General features: G+C 46.1%; 1 protein-coding gene across 6 annotated transcripts in view; it reads left to right on the top strand.

The window, feature by feature from the left end:
- Positions 1-25952, top strand: part of CSMD2 (CUB and Sushi multiple domains 2) — a 602474-nt gene that overhangs the window by 94891 nt on the left and 481631 nt on the right. For all 6 annotated transcript variants that reach the window (XM_045035511.1, XM_023258438.2, XM_023258437.2 and 3 more), the window contains exon 3: positions 12047-12159. In XM_045035511.1, the coding sequence (XP_044891446.1) occupies positions 12047-12159 (113 nt within the window). The remainder of the gene's footprint in view (positions 1-12046; positions 12160-25952) is intronic.

Here is a 25952-nt window from a genome sequence, read left to right as displayed (position 1 = left end):
AGTACATCCTAACAATTTTATAGCTGTTTGAAAAAAAATAAATATAAATTGAAAGAAAAAATCATATTTTTATTTCATCCTTAAATAACCACAATTACTAGCTAATGGAATGTGTGTACTTGTTGGGCTATATAGAGCTTCTCAAACCTTGGAATCGAATTAGACATCATCACCCTTATAGCCTGTTCCATACTGATTTTCACACAGCGCCTGCTTCATATCACACCAGCCACCAAACACCCAGCTTTGCAAAGATACAATGTCACCTCATGGAATGTAGCTTCGTGTTGAAGCTGTGAACTGCTTCGAGCTAATACTTTGTGTGTCCAACAGATATTGAGTGTCACAGATTCCTTTGAAAACTTAAAATAGGAGTGTGTGGGTGGTGTAGTCGGTTAAGGGTCCGACTCTTGATCTAGGCTGATGTCATGATCTCACGGCTTGTGAGTTCCAGCCCTGCTTTGGGCTTTGCACTGATGGTGCAGAGCCTGCTTGGGATTCTGTCTCTCCTTCTCTCTGCCCCTCCCCCCACTGGTGCTCCCCGCCGCCTCTGCTCTCTCTCACAAAATAAATGAATAAACTTAAAAAAAATTTAAAATATTCCACATTGCCCTTATACATTTCCTGCAGCCTCCTAGGGTACCATGGCACACGGTTTTGAGAACCATGATGCTTCTTTGTAGGCAGCATTTCCCAAAATTATTGTTTTCTCAGGCAAATTTACTAACATAACACTGGGTAGTATTCTGTGGAACTGTTATTCTGTGGTAGTGTTTTGGGAACTGTTGGGATACAGCATGAAGAGAAAATATCCAAGACTCCTTCCTGCAGAATCAGAAGCTGCAGTTCTATGGGAAATACTTCTGGGTGTTGACAGAGTTGAGTGTGCTTAGCATTTGCATTCTGAGCATACAGTGCTGCTTCCTTATTTTTAGCTGTCAGCAGGTGGGCCTGCTATGACTCCAGACTTTGCTTCTAAAACCAGCATGCATCCTAGACAGTGTATATGGAGATTTGGACACCTAGCATTGCTCCCACTCAGCCATACTTCGGACAGGTTTACTGGTCTCCCCAAAATGTATGTACATGTGCAGCTGAAGGCAGCGCTTTGCAAAGCCAGTGGATGTTTTCTGATAGACTGAAACATTTTAGAGAAATCTTTTGGACTTAAGCTGGGGTTTTTCAGCAGATATCTGGCTAATGCCAGGTCATCCTAGTAATGGGCATTTATGACAAGGACTCCCAGATCTTGGGGCAGCACAAGAACCATCTCTACAGATTTTTGGCTACTGTGGGTTTTAGGGTTTCTGAGACCAGGAGTGTGAGTGGTTTCATGACGAATGTGGCAATAGCATGAGCTCTGTGACCTGCCTTCTTCTGGGCATTTCATTTCCCGGAGAGTGTTCCACAGCACCCCAGCCCATTGGTTGCTCCAAGGAAAAGAAGGATTTATGACATAGACACTCAAAAGCATGGAAAACATATTTTTTTTTGCAAGTTTTCCAGTTTTAGAAGCTCTTGATGCAATGCAAATGGGACTTACCAAAGAGAACATGTGTCTGTAGGGGTGTATGTGTGTGTCTGTGTATTGTGTGTGATTATGACTAATGTCCATCAATTACCTGCAAATTACTAGACAGTGCCTGTAATGATAGTTCTGTTTTTAGCTTAATGGTTTATGTATCTAACTAGTGGCTGCTGTCTGGAGTAGGGCTGCTGGCAAATCAAAACACTATTTGCCAAGCCTGTCAGTGTGACAAATGTTGCTTGCATTTACTCTTTTATTCCCAAGGTCAATTGACATGTCTTTTTTTTTTATCTGTGCTTGATGTGCTAAGAGCCTTAAATGAGAGCCATCCAATAAAGGCCCAATTTGCTATATTACTGCTTATTCCTGGGTAATTCTCTATTAGTTGGACTCTTTAAGATTTCAGGGAAGAGACACGCATGGATCACCCTCAGAAATAGGGGTTTATTGCAAGGATCCCCAGATCTTGGGATGGCACAGGGCCATCACTTCAGCCTTTTTGGTCACCCTGGGTTTTAGGGCTTCTGAGACAAGGAACACCAGCAGCCTGCTGGCCATTGTAGCAACAGCACGAACTTTATGACCTGCCTTCTCTGGACATATAATTTCCCAGAGGGTGTCCCACAGAACCCCAGCCCATGTGCTGCTCTGAGAATGAAAAGGTCTCTCATCAAATGGGTTGGGAACTGTTGGCATCATCTATTCCTGCCTTGGAAGTTTGCTGTTCACTTATTCAGTTCTCCGAAGAGCACTTTATTTTTGTTTATTTTCTGAAAACTCCTCGCTTAACTCCGTTTACCCAGCATGTCCAATTCTACTTCACTGACAAACACCCTAGAATATCCTCTGAAGAATAATCTTGTATTCGTGCTTTCCAGAAGAATCTGGTTGTGTCCATTTGTCGCCCTCTGTGCCGGGGGTCCCTGCGACCGCCCTCAGCTTCCACGATTTGCTGGGAGGACTCACGGGATTCAGCCTATAGCTGCATTCATGGCTTTGATCTGGCACAGTGAAGGACACAGAGCAGAATGGCCACGGAAAACCGTGCATGGGATGAAGTCTGGGGGAAACCAGGCACAGGCTTCCAGGAGTCCTTTCCCAGTGGAGTCGCACAGAACATGCATAATCACCCCAACAAGGGACTGTGACAACATGTGTGAAATGCTGCCACCGGGGAAGCTTAGTGGAGACTGAGTGCCCGGACTTTCTATTGGGCGCAGCTAACATGGGCATTGTCCGCCTGGCGTGAGCCAAAGTTCCACACTCTCAGGTGTTTAGTGTGAACCAGAATGCGCATACAAAAAAACAGTTTAGGCCACTCTTACCAGTTCTGGGAATGGTGGGGGCCCTCCTGAAATCCACATTGAATACCAGTCAAGGGCCAGCCTTGTAAGCTGGCCTTCAAATGACAATAGTCAGGCCTTTTCTGTCCACTCTCTGATGGCTGAATATTCATTCATTCTATATTTGCCTTCATCAGCTTGGCTGCTATAAAAAATGTTCCATAGACTGGGTGCCATCGTTCTGGAGACTAACAGCGCAAGATGAGGGTGCCAGCCTGGTGAGGATGTGGTCAGAGCATGCCCACAGTCCAGGCTGCAGACTTCTAACTCTCCCAGTATCCCATGCGAGAGGGCTCCACCCTCACAACCTCATTTAGTCCTAATTGCCTCCCAAAGGCCCCACCTCCTAATTATCACATACGGGGGGTGTTGAGTTTCAGCATATGAATTTGGGGTGGGAGACACATTCAGTTTGCAACACTAATGCATCTAGTATGTGCTGTGTACTAGTTAGTGATACAGAGAAAAAGGTAAACCTCGTCCTTGACTTCAACAGACCTCTCATTCAGAAGGAAAGACAGATACATCCCAAGTAATTCAATAAGAAAATCAAGTCATTACATATGGAGTGAATATTGCAAAGGAAAAAGTAATATGCCCTCTGAGAACATTTGTCAGGGATCCCTGAGGAAGTAACCTGGGAAGCTAGTGGGAGATGGGTAGGTGAGATGGTGGCAACCTGGGTGGCTAAGGGGTGGGGAGCAGTGTGTGCAGCCCTAGAGGCAGCAGATGCAAAGGCCCTGGGGTAGAAAGAAACAGGGCACATTCAAGAAAAGCGTATAGGCCAGCGTGGGTGGAGGGGAGAGAGACGTGAGCTGAGGCAGAGAGAAAAGCGGGCCAAATAATACAAGGACACAAAGCCTTGAGCCGCATCACCCAAGGGGGCAACCTGTCTGTCTCATCCCCAGTTTATGCCCTGGGAGCCCACAGATCTCTGCTTTCACTTGAGGCCTGGAGCACCAGTCACAGCAGTGTTTATTCAGGGTTCTGCCCCTATCCCCAGAAGGCCGCCTGTGCCCCCCCCCCTTTCTCTGGGGAACCCAGAGTAAACCAACTATCTTGTCATTCACAATTGTCTCCTGATCTTTTGGCCTCACCACATCTAAATTATAGTAAAATCTACATTTTAAAACACTGTGGCAACGAACAACCCTCAAATCTCAATGGTTTATCTCACCAAAGTTTATTTCTTGCTCATACTACATATTCACAAACAGCTTGCAGGGGCTTTCTCCTGGGTGGCATCACCCAGAGACCCTGGCCGGCAGGGACTCAGGATCCCCACAGCTGGTGGGGCAGGGGGATTGGGCAAGAGGTGCACAGGCTCCTCAGAGCTCCCTCCTGGAAAGAGTACACTTGGCTGCTACCCACATATCCTGGGCAAAGCCAGTGCCCAGCCAGGCCTGCCCTCAGCAGCAACGAGGAGATGCCATTCCACTGTGTGTCTGGGAAGACACCACACCAGGGATACGGTGACTTCCACAGGGACCCAGGAGAATGCAAATAGATTGACTGGTCTGGAGGTCAAGGACACGTCTCTCAGAAACACTTAAATGTTGAGACACATGTGCCGAAATTTGAACAAGGAGACATTTTAGATGAGTAGGTGGAAGAGATGTCAGAAAGTGCTTTAAAAAGGAAATGGCATGTGCAAAGGCCCTGAGGAGGGGTGGGTTGCTCATCGGAGGACCTGAAGCCAGGAAGAGCGTCCGGGAGAAAGGCAGGGAAGAACATTTCATCACTGCCAGTGTTTGGAGTGTGGACTCATGGGGATAATGTGTCAAGTCCGTTTTATTATCAGCTTCAGATTCTCCAGGGGAACTGCATCCCTTATTGCCTGCACTCTGGGCTGACCACCGGCCCCGCCCTTGACCAAAGAAGACTGGAGGGGCGGAGCCAAGTGGGATATAGGGCAGAGCATCTGGACAGGCTTTGTGGAAGTCCTGGTCCTAATCTTAAGAACCGTGGGAAGCCATTGGTGGATTCTGCACTGGGAGAGTGAAAGAGTGAAAACTGTGGGGTCTTGGACGTCAGTTTCTAAGACCTTGGGTCATTCTGGGCATGGAGGCAGAAGCAAAGAGAAGGCTCTTGAGGAAGTGGGGAAGACAGGGTTGATAAAGTGGAAGGTGAGCGTTAGCTTACATGGGTGGCCACACCACCTATTTGCAAAAGCTGTTCTCTGCACACTTGAGAGTCAGGGGGAGAGAGCCCAAAGCAGCAGGGGCACTTGCAATTTTTGCCTTCATTTTTTTTACCCCATTTCTCTGATAAGTCTATATTCCACTCTTTTTTTTTGAAGTTTATTTATTTTGAGAGAGAGAGAGAGAATGAGAGTAGGGAAAGGGCAGAAAGGAGAGAGACCATCCCTAGCAGGTTCCACACCATCAGCACAGAGCCTGATGCGGGGCTCAAACTCACAGACCGTGAGATCATGACCTGAGCCGCAATCAAGAGTCAGACACTTCACCAACGGAGCCACCCAGGCGCGCCTGGGTTCCACTCTTGAAGGATGCCTCACGCCTTTCATTATGGTCTCTACACTCATCAGATAAAAGATGGGAACGTTTGAAGTCTTTATGTGCTTATTCCAGCATACGGCATACAGCGTGGTAACTCTCCGTGACTGTGAGGTCATCAGTTTGTCTCAAATTTATTCAACGATAAAGAGTGGATGAGGGAAGAACGGGCAGTGGGGGAAGGGAGCGATGATTCAACTATCCAGAAGGGAGATTCAGGCTTTTTCACACCCCCTCCTGCATTAGCACTTTTGAGGAATCCTTCATGTTAGAATTTATCTACCAAGGCTGGGAAAGAAATAGCAGAATGGTAAATATCTGATTAGAGAAAATGCCTTGTAAGCCGCAATTCCATATATTGCAAGCAATAAAAGTGTAATTGTTTGTTGACAGTGTATATTAGCTATGCACAGCTTGTGTCAATATAGTACCAAGACACTAGGGTCTAGGAATCTTAACTGGCAGCTCAGAAATATCATGAAACGAACTAGGGGAATAAAATCAACAAGGTCCACCCGGTGGGGTGAATGCCATTCCCAGAGATCACTTCACGGGAGAGGCCTTGGAGAGGTGTGAGAGTCCTACATGCAGCTGTCTGTTGTTGAAGGAGGAGTGTCCCTAGAGTGTCTGGGAAGGGCACCCAAGGGCATAATTGTGCAGGACATGGGTGAGAGGCAGCTGCTGTGAATTGGGCCCATTTGGAGGTGGAGACACCCAGGGCTGGTTGGGATGGGGCTTGGAGATCAGACCCAGATAGAGGTCTGGCCTCACTGGGGGACAGTTTGGTATTTTAATGCCAGGGTCCACTGAAGGCAGCAATCTGTCATCAACAGACATGAATATCTGGGTGTGGGGGAAGGGTATCTGCCACATGGGCATGTTGGAAGGAAGCCAGGAGAGGTGAGTGATGGCTTTGGGGCTGGAGTATGGTTCTGGTGGTCAGTCCTTTTCCAGCAATGACCCAGCCAGTGCTGAGTGCGTGTGTGTGTGTGTAGTGGGGGAAGGGTGGGGTACAATGTAGGAGAAAGAATACACAGGAGGCAGTGGAAGAGAGGGGGTCTGGCAAAGACCAAGCAGGGGCTCAAGGCTCAGTCTAGGGCGACTGAGTTTAGGTCAGAACTCATGGAGGTCTCAGGTGCTGTCCGGTAGAAATGGAATGTGAGCCATAAATATAATTTTTAAAAGCTTTAAATTTTGAATCCATTATAGATTGACAGGAAGTTGAAAGGATAGTACAGGGGTTCCGTGTACCCTTCCCAGTTTCCCCCAATGGGCACATCTAACGTAACTACGGTAAAATATCAAAGCCAGGAGGCTGATGTTACAGTGTCATTTTAGCACCTGTATGCATTCGTGTCACCAGCTCTGCAATCAGGGTGTAGACCTGTTCCATTGCTGCAAAGATCTCCCTCGTGCTGCTCCTGTATGGTCACCCCACCTCTCTTCCTCTCCCCATCCCTTACCCTTGGCAGCCACAAATCTGTTTGCCATCTCCTTAATGTCATTCCAAGAACCTGATGCAAATGAAATCATCTGGTATGTCATCTTCTTCTGAGATGCACTCCTTTTTTTTTTTTTCCCACTTCTCGTGATGCCCTTGAGATCCATCCAAGTTGTTGCATGTATCAACAGTCCATTCCTTTTTTTTTTTGCTGAGTAGTATTCCATGGTGTGGAGGTCCTGCAGTAAAGGGACTGGTGTTGGTCATTCACCTACTGAGGGATATTTTGGTCATTTCCAGTTTTTGATTATTACAAAAAAAGAAATGCTATGAACAAGTGTGGACAGCTTTTGGTGAGGACACCTATTTTCACTTCTCTGGGATAAATGCCCAGGCGTGTGATTGCTAAATTGTATGATTAGGGTATGTGTAGACTTTTTTTTTTTTTTTTAAGAAATGGCTTGTTTCCAGAGTGTCTGCCATTTTACATCCTACCAGTAAAGTCTGAGAGGTCTAGTTGCTCTGCATCATTGTCAGCATTTGGTGTTGTCACGATTTTTATTTTATCTGTGCTAATGGTATGTAGTCGCATTTCACCATGGTCTCACTTTGCAGTTCCCGAATGGCCAGCGATGTCGAACATTTCTCATATGCTTGTTTGCCATTATTTTTAAAATGTTTGTTTGTTTGTTCATTTATTTATTTATATGAGAGAGAGAGAACGTGAACGAGGGAAGGGCAGAGATAGAGAGGGAGACAGAGAATCCCAAGCAGGCTCTGCACTGTCAGTGCAGAGCCCCAAGCAAGGCTTGAACATGAGCTTTGGATCGAACATGGATCGATCCTTTGAACAAGGATCGAATGTGATCACAAGATCATGACCTGAACCAAAATTAAGAGTGGGACACTTACCTGACTGAGACACCTACATGCCCCTTGCTTGTCATTCTTATATCTTCTTTAGTAAGCTGTCTCTTTGTGTCTTTTGCTGCTTTTTCCACTGGCTTGTTAGATCTTTGACTCACTGTCAGTCCTCGGGGAAAAGCATTCAGTCTTTGGCCATTAGGTGTGAGATTAGCTGTAGGATTTTTGTAGATGTTCTTTATCAAGTTCAGGAAATTTCCCTCTATCCTTAGTTTTCTGAAAGTTTGTGTTTTCCATCAGGAATGAGTGTTGAATTTTGTCAAGTGGTTTTTCTACATCAGCTTATATGGTCATGTGATTTTTCGATTTTTGGCCTGTTAACATGGTGAATTACAATGATTGATTTTCAAATATATTTTAAATTTTTTTTTAACATTTATTTGTCTTTGAGAGACAGAGGGAAACAGAACATGAGTGGGGGAGGGGCAGAGAGAAGTGGGGCACAGAATCTGAAGCAGGCTCCAGGCTCTGAGCTGTCAGCACAGAACCCAATGCCGGGCTCAAACTCATGGACCGCAAGATCATGACCTGAGCCAAAGTTGGACACCCAACCAACTGAGCCATCCAGGCACCCACAAATATATTTTTAAATGTTTATTTATTTATTTTGAGAGAGGGAGAGAGAGAAAGAGAGAGAGAGCAGGGAAAGGGCAGAGAGAGAGAGAGAGAGAGAGAGAGAGGGAGAGAGAGAGAGAGAGAGAGAATCCCAAGCAGTTTCCTCTCTGTCCGTGTAGAGCCCTACACGGCGCTCGATCTCATGACCCTGGGATCATGACCTGAGCTGAAATCAAGGTTGGATGCTTAACCTACTAAGGCAGTCAGGTGGCCCTGATTTTCAAATATTAAACTAGCCTTACATCCTTGGAATAAAATCCACTTGGTTATGGTATATAATTATTTTTATATATTGCTGAATTCTGTTTGCTAATAATTTTTAAGGGTTTTTGTGATTATATTCATGTGGGATATTGGTCTTTAGTTTCTTGATTTGTACTCTCTTGGTTTTGGTATCAGGGTGATACTGATCTTATAAAATGAGTTTGGAAGTGTTCCTTCTTTTCTCTATTTTTTGGAAAAGATTGTGTAGAATTGGTGTTAATTCTTCTTTATATGCTTGGTAGAATTCTCTAGTGAAACCATCTGGGCTGGTGTGTATCTTTTTTGGGGATTTTTTAAATTACTAGTTCAATTTCCTTAATAGTGATAAGGCTTTTCAAATGATCTATTTCATAGTGGGAAACTTACAGTCGTTGGCGCTTTTCAAGGAACTGGTCCATTTCATCGAATTTGTCAAATGTGTGTGTATGATTTGCAGTATTTCCTTATCATCCTTTTGATAGCCACAGGATCTGTTTTCTGTAACCTTTGCCAATTCTGGATATTCGTCAATCTGAAAGGTGAAAAATGAGTCTTGTGGATTTAGTTTCCATATTGTTTTTCATTTGTTTTGTGTGTGTGTGTGTGTGTGTGTGTGTGAGAGAGAGAGAGAGAGAGAGAGAGAGAGAGAGAGAGAGAGAGAGAGACTGAGTGGGGGAGGGGCTGAGGGAGAGGGAGAGAGAGAATTTTAAGCAGTCTCCATGCCCAGCACAGAGCCCTATGAGGGGTTCAATCTCAAAATGGCAAGATCATGACCTGAGCTGAAATCAAGAGTCAGAGGTCCAACCAACTGAGCCACCCAGCTGCCCCTGGTTTCCATATTTTTAGTATTAAGTATGTGGATCATTTTTCTGTTTTTGTTTATTTAATCCTTTGTCATTTTCCTTTATACTTGTTCATCTTTTTCAGGTTGATTTGTAAGTGTTATTTATAGATTATGAATTCTTTCCAGTTTGTATTTTTCTCTTTATTATTTTATTTTATTTTATTTATTTAGTTTATTTTGCTTTGCTACATGTTTTTAATTTTCACATAATTAAATCAACCGATATTTTTCCTTAATGCTTCTGGGGCTTCATGCTGTGTCCGTCAGCAATAGATTGCAAGAGGTAGAACCCAAATCAAACTAGCTTGAGAACAACAACAAAAAAAGGAAGGATGGATGGATGGATAGAAGGAAGGAAGCAAGCAAATAGAGGATGAATGTTGGCTCGTGTAACCAGGTACTGCAGAGGTAGATGTCTCTGCATGGCTAGATCAAGGATCTCAACAATGTACCATCAGGGTTCTGTCTCTCTTCCTTTACTTTCCGCTGTGTCTGTATCTGTGTGGGATATCATTTTGGAAAGCAGCTAGGCTCTGGGTAATGTTAAAAAGATGGCTGACAGTCCCAAGCTTACATTCTAATGGTTTACAATCGAAAACTAAAAGACTCGGAATCTGTATATCCTACCCCACGGAAGGACTCAGAATGACCCTGCTTGGGTTTTGTTTCCTCCTTCTTCTCCATGCCTTGAACCAGTCCGTGAAGATGAGGGCTATGCCATGATTGGTCATTTGCCCGGTTCTGTGGCTAGTGAGTGCATAGGGTACCCCACGTAGTGACAGCTCCCTAGAAGAATGATGGTAGAAGGTAGGACCCAAATGAATCCTCTAAACATGTCACTCTTAGAAAGACCTTCCCCAGCATAAGATGATAAAAAAAATAGGTTGTTTTTTTCTAATATGTATGGTTTCACTATTTTACATGTAAATTTCTTTTTTTAATGTTTATTATTCTGAAAGAGAGAGAGGGAGACAGAGAGTGAGTGGGGGAGGGGCAGAGAGAGAGAGGCAGATACAGAATTCGAAGCAGGCTCCAGGCTCCGAACTGTCAGCACAGAGCCCAATGCAGGGCTTGAACTCATGGACCACAAGATCATGACCTGAGCGAAAGTTGGATGCTGGACCAACCTGGACACCTAGGTGCCCCTACATATAAATTTCTGACCCATGTTGGAAAGTCAGGGAAATGGAGACAGAAAGTCAGGGACAGGGAGAGGAGAGAATATGGGGTAATGTAGGCATCTTTTGCTTGGAGCTTTTATACTGGAAGAGAACATGATCTTGAAACTGATTTGGTCATCATAGCTCGATCACTTTCCTTCTCTGTTCCTTGAGTTTCTTTTGAATTAATAGGAATCCTATAAGATTAGGATGGTGGGAAGGGCAAGGGCTTCATCTAGCAAAAAGCTTTTCATGGTGGGCATTAACATATACCTGATTCAACTTGTCTGAACCCAGTGCTTATGATTCTAAGGGACATGTCGGCATCCAGATATTATATGACAATGGGAGGTATAGAGTGGGATCCAGGAGCACCACAGGTATCCCAAACTATTTGAAAATCAAGGCAAAGGTAAATCTTGAATTCCTTCCCAGAGCCCTGTCAGGGGTGCAGGAAGGAAGGGTGAGCCTCAGATAGGAGATAAAGGACAGAGGCAGACAGGGGACTGGCCATCTCACTACCTCCTGTGTGTGTACTCAGGTCACCTGTGGGTTCCCAGCCGTGGACACCTTCTCTCCTAAAATATGTTCCCAAGTGTTCACTGAAGGCTTCATTATTTTTTTTTTTAACATTAGAAGAATCTTTTACAAATGATTCTTTGGTGCTGAAAACATATTATCTCAGGTTCAACAATTCCTTCCATTTCACCTGTTTCTTTTTCTTCACTGAACTCATGGGAAAAAAAATTTTTTTAAGCATTTTAATTTTAAAAGCATGTATAGTACAGTCCCATTTGTATGAAATTATTTCATTGATGATGGTCCCATCTATTGATCCCTCCATCTATTTGTACATCAACTGTCAAGAATGGTTATTTCTAGATTGCGTTGGGTTTTTTACTTTTTGCTTTCATCCTTTAAAAATAATAAGCACTTATTGCTATAAAAGCGGTAGACTTATTCCTTTTAAAGAATAAAGTCTGTGATGAGAAGCATCCACCTTCTGCTAATTATAGTTGAGTATATTTTCCTCAGTATGCAATAAATGTTGTCTGTTGACAATTACTAGTTGTAACTTTGTGGTGAAGTCTGCCCAGAGCCAGAAAGGGAAGGGACAGGAGAAGACACCCAAAGAGAAGAAAGGAGTAAGAGACCTACCTGAGTCAGGTCCTCCAGGTTGCAGGATGGCCCGTGGCTTCCGGAAAGTGGCCTCCCACGTGTCTGTGTCAGGAGACTGCTGGTTGCCGTCACCTCTGCTCCATCACCTCTTTGTCTTTGGACTCCTCGCTTATGCCCAATGTTAGGCTTCTTTCATATCCCTCCCTGTGCCTAAATCAGCATTGTGCATCCAGCAAGCACTCAATAAATGCATAACGGACGCTCACTTCCCAAGGGGGTCATTCTCCCTAAATCGCGCCTCTTTGTCTTCCAGGCTCACAGGCTTTCAGCTGCCAGCCACCATCGTCAGTGTGGCCACCACCCTCTCTCTGCGCCTCATCAGTGACTACGCGGTCAGCGCTCAGGGCTTCCATGCCAGCTACGAAGGTAGGTGCCTCATGGCCCCCACCATGGGGACCTGATGCGTCAGGTCGGAATAGCCGTAGGCGGGGCCAGGCTGCTCTCAGCTGCGGGCAAGGGATGCTTCAGATTCAGAGCTCCCGCCTTCCACAAGGCTGCCTACTATCCAGTAACTCGGTTACCTAAATTGTCTGTGCCATGTTCCCAGGAAACTGAAAATTGAAATCAGAGCTCAGGTGTGGTAATTCATCTTGAGGGCCTGGTAGCATCTATTTCTCTGTCCCCTAAATGCATTTTGTTGTGTTTTTCTTTTTTTAATTCTGTTTTCTATTGGACTTAATTGTCCAAGTTGCCTCTGCTTGGTTTTAGAAGTAAGAGAGAGAGAAAACCTAAGGAAAAGAAATTAAAAAAATAAGTAGCAGAAAAAAATTCTGCTCCATATAGGGACTGCAAAGAGTCAGTTTTATATCATTCAGAAAAGAACAATCAATTTTTCCTTAATAGCACAGATTAGGGTTTCTTGGTTTGAGTTATGCAAATAATTTCCACTTCTCTCGGCTTGTTTAAATATGGTGTTGGCATTCAAATTAACACTAATATCTTCAGATTATACACTATTATTATTATTAACTTTATTATATTAGTTCAGAAGGTGGAACTTCTAGATCTCTGTCATTTCCCTAGGAAATTTACATCTCATTAATAGGTAATTATGCTGCTCTTGGCTAAGACCACACTGCTATTTTGTGTTGAGATCATTAATAGGCATATTTTAAGACTGCTAATGATAATTAATAGCAGTAATGACATAACACCCTAGTAAAGCATGCCAGTTATTCAAAAACTTTCTTTCCCTTACCTCCAAGAACTTAAAGAATAGGTGATGCTTTCTTGAATGAAGCTATAGCAATATGGAAATAGATATCACCTTTGTCCTGGCTAGAAATACACCATGGAAAAAAGACAAGTCCTACCTCCTTGGCAAAGCCCACCCCTGGTAGTAGGGGTGTGAGGGGACAGAGTCTGATGCTTCAACCTCAGCATTTGAGGACTCCTGAGAAAGGTCTCAATTAGTCTTAACCAAAGGTTCCTGAGAGGCTCTGTAGAAAGTTCTGCATGCCTTTAACTGAGGACTTCTGACATAATCCCAGATCACTTTAACTGAGGGCTCCTGACACAACCACAGTCTCCTTTAGCTGAGGGCTCCTGACAAAGACTTAAGTATCTCTAAAGGACTCTTGAGATAATCCAGTTTCTTTAGAAAAACAAAACAAAAACAAAAGCAAAAACAAAAAACAACGATCAGTTTCTCCCAATATCAAGCCTGTAATCTTGGTCATTCTAGCTACATCTTCGCCCTGAATCTTTGTCCCTGAACCCAAAGGAATTCTCTCAAAGTCTGAGTTACAGCCTCTTCAGAAGAGGCCTCTTCAGAAACTCCTTACAGTATCTCTGGCCATGAGTTCCTTCTATGACATACTAGCCTTGGGGAGACTGGCTGTGTTTGGGGACGGTGGTGGAATGAGTCAATGACACCAGAGTTGATGCCTGCAGAGATGCTGGGAAGGACTGACCCAGGGGGACCTGGCTGGGCCCTCACGATGTCCTCACTCAGCAGTCATTGTAGATATTTAGCTGAGGCCTGGATTTTTGTAAGGCTTTAGGGAAAAAGTGTCCTATTGATTCCTAACCACATTGTCCCCTCTGCAGAACAATGCCAAGCACTTTTCCACCACATAGAGCAGATCTGAGGTTATATTTGCTGAGGCCTTTTAAATCAGAAGTTGTATATAGCCTGGACATGAAGGGTCTACCCCTAGAAATTAGGGCCAAAATTCTGAATGTAATGGATATGTGTATTTTTTTAAGAAAAGGTCTAGGACAGAGATCAACAAACTACGGTCCCCTGGCTAAATCCAGCCTATGGCTTGTTTTCGTAAATAAAGTTTTATTAGAATGCAGCTAAGCCCATTTGTTGATGTACTACATATGACTCCTGGCAGGTACTACAACTTAAGAGTCAAGCTACTGGTGCAGAGATCATGTGGCCTACAAAATCTAAAATATTTAGTCCCTGGCCCTTTACAGAAAACGTTTGTTGACCCTCGGTCTGGGGCTGCGCTATCCAGCGTAGTAGCCATTTGCCACAGGGGAATATTTACATTTAAATTAGTCAAACTTAAATAAAATTTACAGTTCATTTTCTCACTCACACTAGCTTCATATCAAGTGTTCAATAGCCACATGGTGGCCACCACAGTGGACAACACAGGTAGAGAACACTTCTGTCATTGCCGGAAATTCTACCGGAAGGAGCTGAACTAAAGCTTCCATCACATTCACCAAGAGTCTGTGATTCAAAAGAGGCCATACAATAGTGAAAAAGAGTAGAGGCTGGTGGGTCCCTCCTTCTACCTGCCTGGCACAGAGGAGGCAGTGCAGACATGAGAATGCTGCAGGACCAGTGGGCCAGAGGAAGGGCCTGCCCTAGCTCAGCCACATAACAGTGACATTGGTGGTAAGAAGACAAAACCTTGCAGGCGAGGCCCAGGCAAACCCTGAACCAGTGCAAACAGGTGGCTGTGGCTGAGTGAGCCCCCATGCGGTCACCCATGCAGGGTTTCTGCTGACTCCAGTCTGTGTGGCTGCTGTCTTTGTGCTGCCTGGCAGAGTGGCTCATAGATGCGTGTGCTAACAAGGGAGCCACCCACAGAGAGGCCAAGGCTGGGGCTCTCACCAAACCTCACTGATCTGGCCTAGGGACTGGACCACGGGGGTGCATTTGGAAGAGTGTGAACTGCACCGACTTGTGGAACACCTAAAGTTGGGGTGGGGGGGGGGCGGAAAGTGGAGAGGGTGGGAGGAGCCTGGAGGGGCAGCCTCTGCTGGGAATAAACCACGTGCTGCATGCATTCACCACGGTGGCCTGGGCCTGTCACTGGGTTTATCAACAAGATACCAGATAATCCCACATTTGGGGGTTGACTGATAAACACTAGCTTCTTAGGCCTATAACTGACTCACTGACCTTGGGCAGAATTTTTGGAACTCCCCGGGCCTCACTGGAGGGGGCTGGGGAGGTCCAGTAGTCAGAAAGACTGTGAAGATCTGGCTCTCTGGGAGAGAGGTCAGCCCCTCCCTCCATCACGGAGTCTGCCTCAGTCATTTGTGCCGGACAGTGGTAGACAGACAGACAGGCTCCAGCAGAGGAGGCCCCCCCTACCAGCCCGGACTGCCCCCAGCCAGGACGGCCCCCTTACATTCTCTAGTCAGGACAGTGCTGCATCCGTTTAAAAGAAAACATCAAACATCGGGGCCCTGCTCTCGGCAGCTCCCTTTGGCTGATGTCCCCGAAAGTCTGCTATCAAAGCGAGTTTGCCTCCTCCACCGCATCGGGAGAGTGAAACATACAGATAAGGAATCGAACCGCTGTGGGGGTCTTTGGAGAAAGGTGAAGTCAGGTGAAGAGTGTCAGCCCACAGCAGCTGCCGCTTCAAGGGAAAGATCAAAAAGGCCAATCGTCTAACCCCTGGGATGACAGGAGATGCTTGATTTGTAATCCCCGGGGACGAGAGTGTGGGCTGTGGCCATGGACCAGAGGGAAGGGGATCAACTTGTATTGAGTGCTGAGTGTATGCCAGGCACTTTACATACATTATCTCACTTAATCCCCGCGGTGGCCCTGCGGACCGACATCGCTATCTCTATCTTACAGATGTATGAGCCGCGCGCGACTTGAGAGTTTTGTGTTCAGCTTAAGGCTACCTGATGGCCAGAAGTTTTTACGCGGCTTCTCTGGCACTAAAGACTATACCCTTCTGTGCCGCACTCCCTGCCAAACTCCTGGAGTAGGGCAGAGATTGGTGACTCCATTTCATGGGCAGGTAAACTGGAGCTAAGTCAGAGGCAGGGAAGGACATGGGAAGCCTGCCTCAGCTCCAGTGCGCCTCCAGGCTGGTGTCAGGGTCTTCCCGGGGGAGGCCACAAGAGATATGTCCAGAGCCTCTAAGCTAGGGCTGCCAGATAAACTACAGGATGCCCAGTTAATTTGAATTTTAAATTATTCAGATTTAAAAACTTGAATATTTTAAAGTGTAAGTATATCCCAAATATTCCACGGGATATACTTATACTAAAAATTTACCCATTGTTCATCTGAAAGGCACATTTAACAGAGTGTCCTGTATATTCATTTGCTGGCTCTAGTAACCCTTTCTCGGCACAGAGTCCCCAGGAGTCCTCACCCCATTCACTTCCCCTTCCTCCTGACCTCCAGATCTGCCCCCACCCCATCCTGCTCTGCCCATCCACTGCAGAGGGTCCAGCCTCACCTCTGCCATTCCAGTGAGTGTACATTTAAACAGCTCTCTACACATGCACATGGGCACCTGCACATAAATGCAGATCCATACATATCGGGAATTATGCTATGTGCTCAGTTCTGTAATCTGGTTAACGAGGACAGAGTTTTTCTATGTTAATAAAAGTAGCCCTGCTTTGTTTGTCCTTCTTAATGAGTATCAGCGAGGGAGCCATTGTGGTTTGCATGTATCACAATTATTTAACCAGTAGCCTTCTGTGGACACTTAGGTGAAGAACATTCTTGTACATACAACTTAAACCCTCATCTAATTATCTTCTTAGAATAAATTCTTGGAAGTGCAATTGCTGGGTCAAAGAGTGGGTAGATTTTACATTTTAATACATAATTTCAGTGTTCTTAGAGAGGTTATACTGATATACACCTCCACCAACAGCACACGTGGGTCTATCCCTCTGCCCCCTACGTTGCACATTGGTGAGTTTTAAGTCAGTTTCATTGGTTAAAATGGGTGAAAAATGAAATCTCATTTGTTGTTATAATTTGCATCTCTTTGATGATAGGGAAGGTTGAGCCCCTGTCATCACTTACTGGCCTTTTGTAGAGCATTTTGTAAATTGCCTGTCCCGCCTCTGCCCATTTTTCTGTTGAGGCGCTAGTATTTTTTCTTATCTTTTTTGTAAGTGGTTTTTGCATATTAAAGATATTAAAGTTATGTGTTTCCTTTTGATGTACAGGAGCTTTAGTTTTTATGCCACCGGTTTTAAATTAAAAAATTTTTACTTTTATGATCTACCTTTGGTGTCATGCTTAGAAAGGCCTCTTCTATGCCACAATCAGATAAATATTCATACAAATGTTCATCTTATTCTTTTAGAGTTTTATTTTTACATTGCACTCTCAAATCCCGCTGGAATTCAGTTGTGTTTGTCTTAGTTTCTGCGACGGTTTCCGTCCCTGCCCCACCGGTGCTCTGCCTGTCTGTCCTTCATTCTCCCGCTTCGAGTATGTGGAAGCCGTCACTTCTCAGTTTGCCCCCGGTGATTCTCTCCCTGATATTTCGGCCTTGTCTTCAGGTATTATTTCTCCCAGCCTAGCTGCCAGACTTCTCGCCTTCTCCACACACAACTCTCAAAGACTGTGTGGAGATGTTTCTGTCTATTCCAGACTCCTCAGCAGGTAAACAGGAGTTATTATAAGCCGATCAGAAATGTCAATTAGATGAGTCTCTGCAGATTTTAAATGCCTGATCTTGGTTGCACCTTTGCGTTTTAGGACCATTAATCTCGAGCAGTCCGTCTGACACTTTGGCGAAGGAAAGCCCATCCCTGAGTGCTAAGTCTTAGTCGATCAGATCTATTTAATCATCGAGATCTGAAAACTGGTATTTATTTCTGCTTAGCTAAATCTGTCATCGTGGGATTTCACTATCAAAACATAGGAGGCTTCCTAAAAAATCAGGCCTCTCCACAGATTCTAGAAGGATGAAGGACCCTTATTTTTGCAAATTCCCTGGTAACCATTAAGGGGAAAGGTGGCATAGTACAATGATTGAGACCTCAGATTCTGGATTCACCCATATCTGGAATCAAATCCCATCTCTGCCATTCACTTGCTGTGAGACCTTGGCCAAGTAATTTCATTTCTCTGAGCTCTGACCTCCACATCTGTAAAATCAGGATAAGAATATGCTTCACAGAGCTGTGAAGACTAAGGAAGAGAATGCACAAGTCCCATGATGTGTTCAGGACAGGGCCTGGCAAATTATCCCTGCTCGATAAATATCAGTGGATTAACGAAGTCACCCTCATGCTAACCTCACTTGCCTGGGACTATTTCAGGAGATGGAAGAAAAGATAATGTCATCACCAGAGGTCACAGCCCCAGCTCTGCCTCAGTCCCCTGGCTCCTGAGTTTGCCTAAAACCCTCATGCTGTGTCTAGTCTACAAACAGACCGTGGCCTCTCTGGGAAAGGGGCAGAGTTGTCCATCACCATGAGCACCAGGACTGCCTGTGAGGGCACCCACTGGACAGGGATGAGGCCTCAGGTCCTGCCACCAGGCGGACCAGAACTGTCCAGGTCAAGGCCAGGAGCTTAGCCTTTTCATGACCTCTGCTCTTTCCATCAGAGAGGGTTGGCTCTAGAACTAAATATGCTCATAACACGTCCAGCAGGCTCTATACATTGGGGATTGAGGTCATGAACTTGAAAGCTGTGACTGTCTTTGCAGACACACGTGCACACACACGTGTACACATGCATGCTCACACATGCACATGTGTGCACACACACATGCGCACATACATACACACACACCACTTCCCTGTATTTCCTTTCATCTAATTCACATGCTCTGAAGCCCACCCACGAACCACTAGTCCACCTGAAAGAATGATCCCAGAGGGGCTGACATCACCCATAAAGTTGATGGTAGAGATTCTTTCATTCACTGAGCTAATATTTACTGAGTGCCTACTGTATGCAGTTGCTGATTTTTCAACCGAGCCTCACCTTCACAACCACGGTTTCCCCCCTCTGTCCCCATCCACCTGTACTCCCAAAGGGCACCAGAACAGGGGAGGAGGAGGACGCACTCAATACAGTGTCACTTCTGAAAGAACACCTTCGTGTGCTTTTGCTACCAGTGGAAGGTCAGCAGTGTCACCCCTGGGGGTCAGATAGACACGTCTGTAGGGGACAGAAGAACAAAGATGGAGCTCCCTTGGGTGCTAGACGAGGAGAGGCGGGTTTGCAGCGAACGTCGGGCCAGGGCGTGCTTTCGTGGCTTTTGGAGGTGGAGCAGGGTTGAAGGTGAACATGACACTGTGCACACAGGGAAACTGGGGTCCAGAAATGGGCCCTCCTGATTTTATTCCTTACTATAATTAGGCCTGCTGATTCCCCATCTCCCAGTCTCTACCTCTCGGACAATTTCCTCATTTTGAAAGGGTTTCCCAATTCTGGGACATTATGCAGACATTTCAAAATTGGGCTAATGGAAGCTATTCAACTATGTTTGTGTGTGTGTGTGTGTGTGTGTGTGTGTGTGTGTATATATGCAATTTGCACCATTCAGCCTGCTCTGGGCCAGAACAGCAGGCCTGGTGAGGCCTCCTCTAGGGCGGGAGGCAATGAATGTCCATTTCCTCTGCCCAGGAGGGATGGTGCTTCCTGAGTGAACCTGCTCCATTTCTGATGGCTCTGCCTTGGGAGTTGGAGAACATTCCTTTTAATCAGTACTGTGGAGTAGCAAATTAATACATAGAGATGTGACATTTGAGACAAATTGGGCAGCACGTCTCAATAAGTGGGGAATCAGGATGAATTTCATATCACGTCCTCAATAATTCCACAAACAGTTCATCATGCACAGTGATATTTCCCCCCTTTGGGGAAGAGCATTAACATAATTTGACGATGATATCATACCAAACTCTAGTGCCCTGACCCTCCTCACGTCAGTGTGTTAGAAGACACGGTGATGAAGGGGAAGGAGCCTTTTCAGGTGGCCAGACTACCTGCAGGTAAGGTGGACATCCACTTTAGTTCTCTGCCTTCATTCATTCATTCATTCATTCATTCATCATTCATTCAACAAATATTTGCCACAGATGCTCTATGCCAGGTCTCAAGGTAGGCTTCGAGGAATATGCGTGCATAAGGAGCCCCCACCTTTAAAGAGCTCTGGGACCTAAGACTCTTGGAAGGGGGAAGGGCAAAGGAACAGGGGTCAGAAAGTGGTGGGTTCAAATGCTGGTTACCTATGAGAACTTAGGCAAGTCTCCCAACCTCCCTGAGCTGATTTTTTGCCAAAGAGAATCCGTAATGCCCCCCTCAAGGGATTGTAATGAGGACTAAAAGAGTTAATGTATATAAAATGCCTGGCACAGAGTCTCTATTCAATAAATACCAACTCCTCTACTGCATGGAGAAAATTGCTCTCCTGCCTGGTAGGGTCTCTGGAGATCATTGCCTTGTCCCCACTGTGTGACTTCGGGCAAGGCACCGAACCTCTCAGCTCCCTCCTATGGAAAATGGGATAACCCACTCTTCCTTTCAAGAGGAGCGTGAGCATTAGTGAAAAGGTCTGGAAAGCACCTAGCATAACATTTGGCACACAGTTGGCACTCAGTGAAAGGAAGCTCTTATAATAGGGCCTGGTGTGTTTTGTGGGCGTGAAAAAATTATTTCCCAACAAAGACTTTGGTCCAGCCTTGTGGGTCTTTTTTTTTTTTTTTTTTAATTTTTTTTTCAACATTTATTTATTTTTGGGACAGAGAGAGACAGAGCATGAACGGGGGAGGGGCAGAGAGAAAGGGAGACACAGAATCGGAAACAGGCTCCAGGCTCTGAGCCATCAGCCCAGAGCCTGACGCGGGGCTCGAACTCACGGACCGCGAGATCGTGACCTGGCTGAAGTCGGACGCTTAACCGACTGCGCCACCCAGGCGCCCCAAGCCTTGTGGGTCTTTAAGAGCAAGGAAGGCCGCCTATTTTTTGTTGCTTCTGTCACCATGATACCTGAGTCCCAGGCATGGCACACAACAGGGACATTGCCCTGGTAGCTAATGCTTGTCTCTGCTAATCTGGATCCCTGCTAGTCCATATAGGGCTTCTGTGCAAATTAGCACAAGTGTCCACCCTGAGGGCACACCGCCCTGTGAGCATATGGCTTAGTGGATAGAGGAGAGGCTGGATTTGGGTTCTCATCACCCCTCTGTCTGGGCACCCTTTTGCACTCACTGTTTTTTTTTTTTTTAAAGAGAGAGAGAGAGAGAGAGAGAAAGAGAGAGCACAAGAGGGGGAGGGGGCAGAGAGAGAGAGAGGGAGACACAGAATCTGAATAAGTCTCCAGGCTCTGAGCTGTCAGCGCAGAACCTGACATGGGGCCTGAACCCATGAACTGTGAGATCATGACCTGAGCCGAAGTCGGACGCTTAACTGACTGAGCCACCCAAGAACCCCTGCACTCACTTTTTGTACTCAGCCTGAACGACTGCACAAGGGGGCCTTGCCCTAGAGCCTTCCTCTTAAGAGTCTGTAGTCACTCTTGTTCCAACAAAAGATTCAGAAAATCGTTAGATGCTGGGGTGCAAGGATCTCAGGGGAGCTCTCACTTAAACCTTCCGATTGCTTCCAGGATGGAGAGCAAACCCTCTCCAGTCATGAAAGCCCTGGACATCAAACTTACCTCCATCCCCTTCCTCCTCTGACCCCACTGGACTCTTTCCAGTCTCTGTCTCCCCTACATTCCTCAGACTCCTCCACCCACTTCCCCCCTGCACCACCACTTTGTTCCTTTTTTTGTTCTCCTCCCAGTCTCTGCTTAACCCAAACCCACAGGCTGCCGGTGGTGCAGACATTGCCTCCCAGCCCTGGGCCCATCTCCCCCCATCCCACGCATCGCTCGTACCTTTCCTGTTCCTCCTTCACCTTCTCCACGCCCATGTGTGCTTCCGGATGGCTGGGACACGCAGGGGAGCAATGGGGAGCACTGAGGCTGTAGGCTCAGGTCTGGGAGGGAGAATCGGCTCCTAGCCCAGCCGGCTAGTAACCGGTGGTGGGGGGGGGGGGTGACCGCCCCTGTCATAGGAAGACCCTGATAATCCCTCCTCCATGCGATTCTCACCGGGCACAAACAACGCCTGTTGGGCATTCCTAATGCACTCAGAAAGCAGACATGGGGACTGTTGTGATCACCATTGACAGCTGTGTCTAGCCCAGGGTCCGACATGTGGTGGATGCTCAATAAACAATGATTAAATAAGATGGAGTTGACAACAGGTGCTCATCTCGCCCATGTAAAAGACCCCAACAAGGAAAGAGACTCGCTCAAGGTATCTGGGACCGTATTCCGCTGAATCTGAGATACCCTCTGTTAGAAGATATAGCTCGATTTGATGTACCACAGAGAAAGAAAAACATGTTGCCAATTGAAGTATGACATGCTATTGATTACAAAACACATCTCAATTTCAAAGATACTAAAAAATGGAAAAATGCGTGCCCTAGAACCGATGAAATATGGTAATTCCTTAATTGCTTTTGACCACGCCTCAGCCTCCTGTGCAGTGGCTCGTCCTTTTGACCTCTTCCCCGACCCAGGGCTCTCTGATGGTCCAAGCTCTTCCTTCTCAACATTCAGGTGGTGGCTCCCTCAGCCATGTGATCACCTCTTAATTTATTCTCTTGGCTCCGAGTCTCATTACTTCTCAATTTTCTGCATTGAACTCTATTTAACACCTATTAACACAGGTCTTCAGTTGATAAACGCCCTTTTCGCGGGAGGCTGCAGGATGCCCCAGCCTTGACCCTTCCTGCCATATCTGTGCCCAAGGCGGGCGAGCCCATTAAACCCAAACATGGATCACCCGGGGCCATTTCCAGCCCGCTGCCAGCCCCTCCCATAATGGCCCCTGAGGCACTGGTGGGGACGGGAATGTGGTTTCCTCTGTTTGGATGGGAGGTGGGAGGGCCCGCCTTTAACCACTGTTCTGGCAGAGACTGTAGGTGGATGTTCACATCTGCCTCCCTCCCATGGGTCTGGGTCAGGTGAGCCCATCAGAACTTCTTCCACTGGCCCCTGCCCTGGCGTTTGAGAGGACACATGCCTTCCTACTTCCTCTTCCTTGGGGGGACCTTCCCCCCCCAACCTCGAGGATAACACCTCCACACAGAAGTATCAGATTGAATATTCCAATCTCCTCTCTTCCCATTGTTTGATAATTTGGAGGTGAGAAGCTACTGTTCTGGATTATTCTTTCTAGCTCCTCCCTTTAATAGTGTGGATAATTGAGGGTTTGCACCCATTGATATTACATTTTAACAGCAGGAGGGAAAACACCTAGCAGGTTAGGTGGGAGATGCTGATTTGGCCGTTTGGGGGTGGACAGATTGCATCCCTGTCCTTCCGGTCCCATTGCATGAAAGCTGTTTCACAGTCTATCCTCACATGAGCCACAGGATCCGCGCACACCCAGGGCCTCTGAGATGAAGAAAACAAAGGAACCAGCATGTGTTGAGCACCTGTGACGGGCCCAGCAATGCAATGGGAGCTTCGCAAACCCCGGACATCACCACCTCAAGAGCAAGGCCTTGCTAAGATCCCCATTTCACGGATAAGGAAGTTCAGGCCCAGAGAGGTTAGTTACCTCGCCTGAGTTTATACAGCACCTAAGGGGCATGCACACCTCTCCACTCTGTGCTGCCTCTCAAAATAACTCCCAGTTGGTCCTCCAAACCCACACATAGGAGGCGCTGTGGAGTCAGGGTGCTGGGGTGTTTCCAAGCCTGCAGTTCCTAGTCTTGACCTTGATGAGGACACTTGCTGCCAGTGACCCTGTCTCATAGGTGATGGCTTTGCTTCCCTACTTTTCAACCTGCCCTTTCCAGTTCTTCATTTCCTGCTCTTTCCTTAAGACCTTTATCCAGCCATATTTTAGGAATAATGCAGATTGTGTTTGGTAATGAATTCCATTACCGGGAGTGGTTCTGTGGAGTGGAAGAGGGCAGAGAAATGGGCAAGCCAAGCATTTCAGCCTCAGGGCCTCCATACACTCTGTTCCCTTTGTCGCTGTGCCCTGGAGGCCCCGTAGCTTTCTGCCTTGTCTTTGCTTCAGGCCTCTGCTCAGATGTCCCCTCATCAGAGAGGCCTTTCCTGACCATACTATGTAACACAGCACCCCCACCACCCCTTCTCCCTGTCACCCCTTGACACATGATAACGATTATTTGTTTGTTTATTGTCTATCTCCCCTATTAGATTATGAGTTTGGGGAGGGGGGAGGGTCTTCCTCTTTGTTTTGCGTGGTTATTGTTCTCTGCAGAGTCCTCAGCTCCCAGAACAGGTCCTGAGGTGTTAGGCACTCAATAAATATTTGGTGAATGAATGAATGAATGAAATCAAAGGTCAGAAGAAAGAAAGTGTAGTGAGCACCTGTAAGAAATCTTGCCTGGCAGAAGTGTAGAATATGAGAAGCTGGCGTAGCAGGAACTGAGCTGGACGAAGGTTGGAGGCCAGCTCCAGCAGGGCCTGGGAGGCCACAAGAAGGAGTTTGGGCTTTATTTGCAGAGAGAGGCCATCACCAAGGGGTGCTAGGCAGGGAAGTGACACTGTGAGATTTGTACTTCAGGGATGGTGAGAAGGACAGGGGACAGATTAGAGCCAAGGGAGCCATGGCAGATGGGGACCATTGCCCAGCACAGAATGTGCCTGGACCTTCTTTAGCACTGTGGAGGGTGCCAGGACAAGGGGACACCTAGCCCGGGGCTCACGCCACACTGCCCACGTTCCTTATGGATGGGTATCTGAGCTGCTGAAATAGAAGAAATGCCCTACACGTGGAACAGCTTGTCTTTGCCAATGGCTTAAACAAAATATGTATGGTATTCCTGTCTGTAGACATTCATGATGTGATTGTAACTGATTGAAAAAGCTCACCTCAAGAGTCCTGATGAACACATGCTCCAGGGACTGGGATCTCCAGTGTTAAGTGATGGAGATGAAGCCTTAGGGATGACAGCTGGAAATTTTGCAGAGGATTCCGAGCAGGGAGGAAGAGCAAATACATTGGACACTGATGATTGTAACGATGAATAACATTGCTTCATCTCCTGCCAGGTGCTAGGGACTCTTCCAAGTGGCTTACGTGTCAACATTTAAGCCTCACAGCAATCCTATGAAGTAAGTGCAACCATTATCCCCATTTTACTGAAGAAGCACAGAGAAGTTAAGTAACTTGCTTGAGGCCACACAGCTAGTAAGAGGTAGAATGTGGGTTTGAGCCCAGGCAGTTTGACGTCAGCTGGCAAAAAAGAATAAAATACTTTCATGCAGCCGGGATTGTTGGATCAAAATAAATATTTCACTATAATGGAGCACAGTGCCAAGCTTTGTACTTTAAGGATCTAGCAAAAGGAAACAATGTGCTGATCTGGCTATATTCAAATGTGAAAGTTCTACATAACAAAACCCACCTACAATGGAGAGTGTTGAATAATATTATGCCAGATAGGGTAGGAAAGGTTGATTCTTTATATTATATAACGAGCCCAGCCAGGGTGGTAAGAAAGATATCGGGAGTTCACACCAGAGGAAATAGAGTCAGCAAGTAAATAGTCAGGAGAGCTGTTCAGTCTTGCTGGTAATCAACGGAGTGTCAATTAAAACAATGAAATGACACTTTATCCCTAGTCAATTAGCTTGAAGACCCTTAGGCGGAAAGATAGTGCTGGAGCAGATACAGAGAAAAGGCACACTCACAGTTGCTGGTGGTGATGTAAATGAGTCCTTTGGGAATCCAATTTGACAACATGTATCAAGAGTCATAAAATGCTCATGTCGTTTGACCCAGTAACTCCTCTCCTGGGAATATATCCTACGGAAGTAATTCAAGAAGAAGAAAGTTCTATGTGTGAAAGTGTTGATTTCAGCGTTATTTATAATGATGAAAAATTGGAAACTGTAAAAATGTCCGACAATGGGGGATGCCTATGAA

The sequence above is a fragment of the Felis catus genome, chromosome C1 (assembly GCF_018350175.1).
Source record: "Felis catus isolate Fca126 chromosome C1, F.catus_Fca126_mat1.0, whole genome shotgun sequence".
Classification (NCBI taxonomy): domain Eukaryota; kingdom Metazoa; phylum Chordata; class Mammalia; order Carnivora; family Felidae; genus Felis; species Felis catus.
This window is presented reverse-complemented; position numbering and strand designations above follow the sequence as displayed.